Source organism: Bison bison, unplaced genomic scaffold, assembly GCF_000754665.1.
Source record: "Bison bison bison isolate TAMUID 2011002044 unplaced genomic scaffold, Bison_UMD1.0 scf7180017864146, whole genome shotgun sequence".
In the NCBI taxonomy this organism is placed as follows: domain Eukaryota; kingdom Metazoa; phylum Chordata; class Mammalia; order Artiodactyla; family Bovidae; genus Bison; species Bison bison.
This window is the reverse complement of record NW_011494718.1, coordinates 1,950,933-1,960,584: the sequence shown is the minus strand read 5'-3', so window position 1 is coordinate 1,960,584 and position 9,652 is coordinate 1,950,933. Positions and strand designations below refer to the sequence as shown.

General features: G+C 40.8%; 1 protein-coding gene across 1 annotated transcript in view; it reads right to left on the bottom strand.

The window, feature by feature from the left end:
• Positions 1-2,703: 2,703 nt before the first annotated feature.
• The window catches only part of FGA (fibrinogen alpha chain), an 8,155-nt gene continuing 1,206 nt past the window's right edge, over positions 2,704-9,652 (bottom strand). Inside the window, exons 2-6 of the mRNA XM_010840716.1 lie at positions 8,298-8,432; positions 7,308-7,491; positions 6,131-6,276; positions 4,348-5,554; positions 2,704-3,606 (exon numbers count right to left, since the gene is read on the bottom strand). Coding sequence (XP_010839018.1) covers positions 2,897-3,606; positions 4,348-5,554; positions 6,131-6,276; positions 7,308-7,491; positions 8,298-8,432 — 2,382 coding nt within the window. The 3' untranslated portion in view covers positions 2,704-2,896. The remainder of the gene's footprint in view (positions 3,607-4,347; positions 5,555-6,130; positions 6,277-7,307; positions 7,492-8,297; positions 8,433-9,652) is intronic.

Genomic DNA, 9,652 nt, shown 5'->3' with positions numbered 1-9,652 from the left:
GATCCCTAGTCTTTCCCATTCTGTTGTTTTCCTCTACTTCTTTGCATTGATCACTGAGGAAGGCTTTCTTATCTCTTCTTGCTGTTCTTTGGAACTCTGCATTCAGATGCTTATATCTTTCCTTTTCTCCTTTGCTTTTAGCTTCTCTTCTTTTCACAGCTATTTGTAAGGCCTCCCCAGACAGCCATTTTGCTTTTCTGCATTTCTTTTCCGTGGTCTTGATCCCTGTCTCCTGCACAATGTCACGAACCTCATTCCATAGTTCATCAGGCACTCTATCTATCAGATCTAGTCCCTTAAATCTATTTCTCATTTCCACTGTATAATCATAAGGGATTTGATTTAGGTTATACCTGAATGGTCTAGTGGTTTTCCCTACTTTCTTCAATTTAAGTCTGAATTTGGTAATAAGGAGTTTATGGTCTGAGCCACAGTCAGCCCCTGGTCTTGTTTTTGTAAGATTTGGAGGAGATCACTTATTTGTGAAAGTTGCTCAGTTGTGTCCAACTATTTGGGATCCCATGGATTACATAGTCCATGGAATTCTCCAGGCCAGAATACTGGAGTGGGTAGCCTTTCCCTTCTCCAGGGGATTTTCCCAGCCCAGGGATCGAACCCAGGTCTCCTGCATTGCAGGCAGATTCTTTAGCTGCTGGGCCACAGCAGCACATAAGGAAATGCAAGAATATTGGACCATTATAGGTGACTCATTTGCAAGCTCTTTTGCTTACCTTTTTTCCACTTCCCCAGGCACCACCCAGCGCCCTTTCCTTTTTCCTACCCCTCCTCCCTACCTCCTTCTTCTCCCTCTCTCCCTCCTGTCCTTCTTTCCCTTTTGTCCCTTCCTAGGAGAAAGGATGCATTTTCATTGGGATGGAAACTTTATGCAAGTGAGAGCAATGTACTGGGATCCCAATATGCTTGTGATATTTTAATACATTTTCAAGAGTAAGTGGCAAGTGCTTCTCACTAGAAGAAACTGTGAGTTAAAAATTGGGGCCAGGAGCCAAGGCCACCAAAGATGCAACTTAGATCAATAAAATACTGACCAATGTAAATATATTGAATGTATGACTATATTTATATAGATCATATTGAGGTGGTTTCAAAAAATGTCTTACTTTAATAAGTAATACATCACAGAACATACTTTATGATTGGTGAAAAATGAAGTGAAATGAAAACTGTGGGGATTTTTTATTAAGGTGTTAAGTTCAATGTGTTTGGACTACTTGTAAATATTTAAAAGATTTTAAATGCTTTTTTCCATGTACTTTCTGAAAGAAATTGGTTAGACTCTAGGGAGAAATTTTAATGTGCATTAAGGTCTTCATCTTGAGAAATTTGTATGCAGGTCAGGAAGCAACAGTTAGAACTGGACATGGAACAACAGACTGGTTCCAAATAGGAAAAGGAGTCCGTCAAGGCTGATTATTGTCACCCTGTTTATTTAACTTATATGCAGAGTACATCATGAGAAACGCTGGACTGGAAGAAACACAAGCTGGAATCAAGATTGCTGGGAGAAATATCAATAACCTCAGATATACAGATGACACCACCCTTATGGCAGAAAGTGAAGAGGAACTAAAAAGCCTCTTGTTGAAGGTGAAAGAGGAGAGTGAAAAAGTTGGCTTAAAGCTCAACATTCAGAAAACGAAGATCATGGCATCCGGTCCCATCCCTTCATGGGAAATAGTTGGGGAAACAGTGGAAACAGTGTCAGACTTTATTTTTCTGGGCTCCAAAATCACTGCAGATGGTTACTGCAGCCATGAAATTAAAAGACGCTTACTCCTTGGAAGGAAAGTTATGACCAACCTAGATAGCATATTCAAAAGCAGAGACATTACTTGGCCAACAAAGGTTCGTCTAGTCAAGGCTATGGTTTTTCCTGTGGTCATGTATTGAGGTGAGAGTTGGACTGTGAAGAAGGCTGGGGGCCGAAGAATTGATGCTTTAGAACTGTGGTGTTGGAGAAGACTCTTGAGAATCCCTTGGACTGCAAGGAGATCCAACCAGTCCATTCTGAAGGAGATCAGCCCTGGAATTTCTTTGGAAGGAATGATGCTAAAGCTGAAACTCCAGTACTTTGGCTACCTCATGCGAAGAGTTGACTCACTGGAAAAGACTGATGCTGGGAGGGATTGGGGGCAGGAGGAGAAGGGGATGACAGAGGATGAGATGGCTGGATGGCATCACTGACTCGATGGACATGAGTCTCAGTGAACTCTGGGAGTTTGTGATGGACAGGGAGCCCTGGAGTGCTGAGATTCATGGGGTCGCAAAGAGTCGGACGCGACTGAGGGACTGATCTGATCTGAAGGTCTTCATTGGAAGTCTTAAAAAGTAGATAGGTTTCTATTTCTGTTAGGAAAGAATGCTCCTTCGGCCTTGCTGGATTTGCTTGCCAACAGAGGAGATTAATGTTCATAGTAACTTGTAAATTCCTAAACAAAGGCCAGCCATTGTTCAGTCCAGTGATTTGCAACTTAAGATATTGGTTTAAAACGATTCAAGTAGAATAGATGAAACTACTTTTTGCTTTACAATGACCCTATGACTTTGGGTGGTATGAAATGGAGACATTCTCAAAACTACACCCTTAAGTGTTGCATAGAGGACCTTCCATCTCACTTCCTCTTACTGATGTACTGTGTGTCCCTTGGTGCATTTTAATACAAATTTTAAAGCCCACAGAACTATTTTAAAGATTAAAAACTCATGTAACTTTATTTTATAAACACTACTATGTCTCAGTTACATTTAGCTACAGTACAAAGAATAATAAAATAGCACCTGAGAATTTTTAGTAGGCTGTAAAGAATCTCCTTTCTCTTCCTTAATTTTTTCTCTTCTTCACTAAATAGAGTCCACTCACTTCCACTCCTTCAGCCTATTGTGTCACAAGGGGCCGGATTTTCATACGAACAGCCCTGAGAGAATAATCTGCACCTCTGAAGGGGACCCAGACCACACCATTCTCAATCTCATAGGGACTGTTGTCCCTGGGGTCATAGGAGCCACCAGGATAGTAGATGCCATTGAGATTGGCTGCCTGGCAGTTGTTGTACCACCAGCCTCCTCCGTAGACTTCAGCACAGTTGTCTTCCCACTTGTCTGCATCCCTGTCGAAGGTGCTGAACCGCATGCCAGTGTGAGAAGTGTACTCTGTCCCTTCCTCCACAGAACCCTCAATCAGAGCATCACCTGCTGTGCCCTTGTAAGAGGAGACCTCAAGGGCATAGTCCTCTGCCTCAGAGCCTACCCTCAAATGATATTCTGCATAAGCCCCTTTCCCAGCCCAGTCTTCTAATTCAACCCTAAGGATGGAGCCCCTCAGGGTTAGTAAGTGGAGGTATTCATTGCCTAGCCAGAATTCTCCTTCTCCCTTGTCATTTAGGCTGCCGAAACCTCTCTTGTAGTCTTGCCAGGTTCGGTTAAAATTCAGTGATCCATCCCTTCTTTGCTGGATCAAAAGCCATCCTCCCAAACCGGTCTCTTGATCGCAATAAACAGAAAAAATTTTACTGGATGCTGGTAGCTTGATACTGAAAATGCCACTTTGGGCACCTGAAGGATGTGTTTGGAGGACATCATAACAGTCTAAAAAAAAAAAAATTAAGCTGGTTGGAAGAAATTTCTCTCATTTAACTTTACAAAGTTAAATGGCCTAGATTAAATGAAAGTAACTGGCTTCCTTTCCCTCCCTTCCTTCCATTCTTCCTTCTCTTTAAAGAGAAAGGATGTGCTTATACAGGGATGGAACTTATGCAAGTCAATAGCATTTATATGTACAAATTGCAAGGGGGCTTTTTCTCAATGAATTTGTAATTTCACTTCCACATACTGATTAATGACAAGTAATCAGCAAAGATATCTTTAGCATTTAGTACTAATATCACTTATTTTTAACCTGACCTCAATGTCACCCGAGCCATACACTAAAAATATGACTAATATGTTAGTGACAATTTCCAACAGCACACATTCTGAGTGGTAAAAGAATTTGAATAAACAAATTTAAAAATTGAGTGCCAGAAGGATTAATTAATTCATTCATATAACATGTATTTATTGAATGCTGACTCCACACTGCTAGGCGTTTGGGAATACAGAAATGAACATGATAGACAAAGTCCCTGCCCCCATGGAACTTACAGTCTAGCACGCGTGCGCACACACATATATACACACACATACACACAAACAAAACCATGTAATTTCAATTAAGCAGGATAGAGGACTAAGGAAGAAGTAAAAGGTGCTATGGGAGACACGTTGCAGGAGTAATGAACTTAGTCTAGGGGGTCAGGGAAGGCTCCCCCAAAGGAGAAGTGTGGATACCTCTGGCAGGACGAGCTTTAGCATGGCCTTTCTGGGTGCCGTGTGCTCCTTTAAAGCCAAAATCCTCTAGGCTTTCGGCCTCATCTTCCATTTTAAAGTGCTTGCTTTCAATCGCGGAGCCACCTCTGTTGACAGTTGTGCTGCTGCTTACAAACTGTTTGCTGTGAGTTGAAGTTTTACTACTGGAAGAGCCCGATTCCCCTAAGGCTGCAACATCGGGTTCTAAGCCTGTCCTACCATCAAACTCGTGTGAACTACGGGTGAAGAAATCATCCTTGTTTCTAAGAAAGAAATCATCTAGTTTACCCCTCGTAGACAAACTATGGTGCCAGTCGAAGTCCGCGTCACCGCAGTCAGAACCATCTTCAGACTTTACCACTTCTTTGGTCGTTTCTGTGCGACCGTCGGCATTTGTAACTGTCTTTGTAATGACTTTAGAGCATGAACGACGAGTGGTAGTTGTGTGACCAGAGGTGACCTTCTCATTATCAATCAGAAGCTCTTTATCTCCTTTAGTAGTGACAAGTTTACCTGTGTGGAACTCTTGCTTTGTCCCTGAACTTACACTTCCTTCCTCTCTAAAGGTGCCCCAGTCTGGACTGGAAGGCCTAATGTTCCCATGACCTGAGCTATCTGGCCTAAAACTTGAAGATCCAGAGCTTCCAGTATGCCAAGTGCCAGCACTTCCGGGCTCGGGGCGGCCGGGGTTCCAGGTGCCAGCACTTCCGGGCTCGGGGCGGCCGGGGTTCCAGGTGCCAGCACTTCCGGGCTCGGGGCGGCCGGGGTTCCAAGTGCCACTACTTCCAGGTCCATAGCTCCCAGGGTTCACATTTCCAATACTACTGGTTCCAGGCTTTCTGGGACTTCCTGGTGCTAATCCTGTTCCGTGAGATACAGAGTCTCCTCTGGCATGTCCATCGCCACCGAAAGTTTCCAACACCATTTTCGTCTGCTGCATTTCCAGCAGTGCCTTCCATTCTAGAGGGGCCTCTTGGAGCTGGCTCTTGAACTCTCTGGGAACAGGGCCTGTAATTGTACTCATTTTTATCAATGGTAAGTATTGAATGTCTCTAGAGGGAAGTAGGTTTATGGCAATAACCTGTTCAAGTTGCTTCTGCTGATTTTTATAGTCCTCCAGATCTACCTTATGTTCTAAAGCTCTACTGCATGACCCTTTGCAAGATCGGATCTTAATATCAATGTCCACCTAGAGAGAGGGGGGAAAGATAAAGAAAAAAGGTAGCTGTAAATGAACTGTCTGTTGAGTTCTTAGTAATTAACTTACTTTTTGGAAACTGGTTTCACTTGTTTGACTTGGAGACCTACCAACCATCCTCAGTGGAAGAGACCTTGGGTATTGTAAGGCTGGCCAGGATAAATAATAGGAGCTATCTGGATTTATCTTAGAATAGATCAAGAGGAAAGTGCTATTCCCTCCAAAGGAAACATTAATGATGTGATCCTCTGTGAGACTGAAGCTGAAGACTCAGAGACACAGTGGTGTCAGGGACAAGCAGGGCTTGGAATAAGACAAGCAAAGACTGAATATTTGCTTTTGAAATTACCATTTTACATGCTCTTGGAAATTTTACTTAATAGCACTGAGCTTGTTTTTTCATCTGTAGAGTGGATCCGTAATACCTACTTTGGTAGATAATAGCTATAACACATTGCTCTACGTCAAGCAGGCATTTAAGTAGGCATTTAATGAATGACTATTGTCTTCCTTTCCTTGCTACTCAAAAATAAGGAAATCTGAAGTCAGAGCCACATCGTTACTCACCTCCAATCGTTTCATATCTACCAGTTGATCCCTGACATTTTTCTGCAGAAGGTTGATATGTTGTACTTGTTCTATGACTTTGCGCCTCAGGATCTCAATTCTGCTTCTCAGATCTTCTGATATTTGTTTAAATGTATTATCATTGTCTGAAATGGAAAATATGGATACTGAAGTAGCTGCTGAGTGATTTGCTTGTGTTAGTCAGAAAAAGAAGGCAATTTGCTTATGGATATTCCCCATTTTACTTCTATAATAGTTTCTACTCTAAACATTTAATTTGTGATTTTCAAATCTATTAGGTGTTTGATATTTGGACAATATCCTGCAGTCATCCATGAAAATTAAGGTGCATTCTTCAAATAAATCTCTGAAAATTTAAAGGTATAATTGAGATAAAATAATGTTTAATCACATTCCAATTATTTCATTATATCCTTAATCAAGGAACTTGAATATATTCTTGGATTTTCTTACTGAAAAGGTTTTCTTCCCAGCTATAGGTTTGAAATTGTTTGTAAACTTTCTTTTTTTATAAGTCAGCAGGATCATTTATTTGCCAGTTGCTCTTGCACCATAAAATTAATTGAGTCTCCCAATGATATAAAGAGTGAAGGCAAGTTTTCATGAGCCGGAGTCTCTTACTAAACTTGCTGCCCATGCCCAGAGCAAGTCTGAAGTTTCCTGGTCCTAATGAGACTTAGTGCTAGGCCTGGGAGAAAGAGACAACATGACTCCATATTTTTTAAAAAGCAAAACACTTTCTAAGAAGCTCGGTGGAGTCTGAATTGCACTCCCAGCCCCACCACCTGGGCGCTTTGTGCCTTTGGGCAAGTCCCTTGACCTCTCAGTACCTTCCTTTGTAAGGCAGAAACAGAAACATCTACTCAAAATGTTGGGCTCATCTTATTTGCAGAATATACTCTTAAAAAAGAACACACTTAGATTCTAGTCTTCAGTCCAAAATTCTGACTTTGTGACCTAAAATAATGCTAAGCTACCTTGTTTTACATGATAAAAATGACTAAAACAAGGCCCCTCCTTAAAATTCAGGGATATCATAAAGATACGTGTTTCTACTTAAAGTACCCTGGAATAAAATCACAGTTGCTACAACAAGACATCCTATCTATTTCTGATTTTTGTTGTTTTTATTGTGTGCACTAACTGTAATACTTACTGTTAGCTTTGGCAAAATCCCCTCTCATTAGTTCCACTATGTTCTTGGTCAATGTATTAGAGTCCTTATTGTTCTTCTGATAATTAAATAGTGAATCTCTTAGTTTATTTATTCTGCTTGTAAAATCTTGATCGACTTCATCAATCAATCCTTTCATCCTGCAGCCAGAAGGGCATTTTGTATTCTGGAAACGAGGAGGAAAAATTAAGAGTCTATCTCTCAGAAATGGACTTCTGGGTGCTGAGGGGTGGGGGAGGGTGGAGGAGGGATGGATTAGGAGTCTAGGATTAGCAGATGTAAATTAGTATATGCAAGATGCATAAACAGCAAAGTCCTACTGTATAGCACTAGGGACTATAGTCAATATCCCGTGAGAAATCATAATGGAAAAGGGTGTGACAAAGAATACACATATGTATTACTAAGTCACTTTGCTATATAGTAGAAATTAAAATAATATTGTAGATCAACTACACTTCAGTAAATTAAAAAAAATTAATGAAATAGTCTGTCTTTCAGAGCCAGTAAAATTTTGCAGGTTTCTATCAGCCCCCACTGTTCTCTTCTTCAGTCTCTTCACATCATTTCTTGCCCTAAAAGTACTTTAAGAGGGCTAGTCGGAAATCCTAAAGAAATTCTGGAATGAGGGTCCGCTTAACCATAAATTAGGACCCATGAAATCTGGAGGTCCTAATACTCAGGTTCGTAGTACTTGTCTGAACATGCAGCTATAATCCAATCTGTTAATCCCACCAATGCCCCAGAGTCTGGGAGGTGATTTAAGCAGTGCTCTCAGGACTAGGTTCTTTTCTACTTGTCTTCTTTTATTTGCAATGTAGGTTAATTAGGTTATTTCCTACTGGACAAGTTTTCAGTGACCTGAAGTGGCAGCTTGCATGCACTGCCAGCAGGTCAAGAAGGACTGTCCTGATTCAATCTGTGTGCCCAGGAAAGGACTCTCCTGCCCCAGTCCCCGTGCCCATGGCTTACCCAGTCTTCATCAGAGCAGAAGGGCCAGCCTGTCTCTTTGCAGGCAGATTGCTGTCTTTCCACAAGTCTTGGGCCACGCACCCCTCCTCCTTCAGCTAAAAAGTCACCACTGGCAGGATCACTACCATCTTCTGTCTTTAACGATTTATAAACACACACGAAAGAGAGAGGTGATCTTTAAGCAGATAAAGAGGAGACACTGGCATGCCTATAAATCCTGAGCAAGGGATCCAAGGGGCTCTATAAGCTTCAGTTTTCTTATCTTTTGGATGAAATCCTTAAGGCCCATTTTGTGGAGTTGTGAGGTTAAAGGAGATTAGTGTATAAACCTTAACTGTGTTTGACACTAATCAAACCTTTAGTAAATGTTAGGAGTTTTAAAGGATCTGTTGTAAAAGAAAAATTATTTGAATCAACAAACAGTTAAAATTTACTTTTACATTTTCATTCATACCTGGAGATAGAAAAATAATGGAGAAACCCAAGAGTTCTCTCTCCTCTAACTCCTGTTTTAGTAGGAAAAAACCTATACTTCAGGTCTGTGTCTCCTTCAAATATCTACAACGACCTTATGGGTCCAAAATTTAAACAAGCATATACTGAGGACACACATGTGGCCAATTCATACTCAGAAATGCTTTTAGGGTTACTCACATAATAATTTCTTTTATTTGAAATGAAAAGTATACTGAAAGAAAAAAAAGGTCCAAGACTGTCAACTTTTTTTGAACATCTTATAGTTAGAAATAAAAATTAAAAAAAAATTCTGTTGGTATCAATGAGTGAAATAGGATATATAAATATTCTTCCAACAAAATGGTATAACTTAATACATCAATGTTGATTTTATGTTTTAACTATTTTTATTTTGTACCACCAACTTGCAGGGAGTTTTGTGATCTCAGTAGTTTATTTTTGTTATAACTTTATTTATTTATTTTCTCTGTGCTGGCTTTTCTCTAGTTTTGGGAATGCTCTCCACTTACGGTGTGTGTGGCCGTGGGTTCTCCTGTTGTGGAGCACAGGCTCTAGGGCTTTCGGGCTGCACTAGTTGCGGTTCCCAGGCTCTAGAGCACAGGCTCAGTAGCTCTGGAGCATGGGCTTAGTTGCTCTGTGGCGTGTGGGATCTTCGCAGACTAGGGACTGAACCTGCATTTCTTGCATCTCCTGCATTGGCAGGTGGATTCTTTACCACTGAGCCACTAGGGAAGCCCTCAGTAGTTTATTTTTATAATTAGTTAGTATTTTCTGTCTCATTAAAAAAACCCCGATAATAGTAGTGTGAGCAATGTATAGTAATGTCAAGCAATCAAGAGCAATTTATTTAAAGGAAAAAGTACAATCTTTTTGTTTAA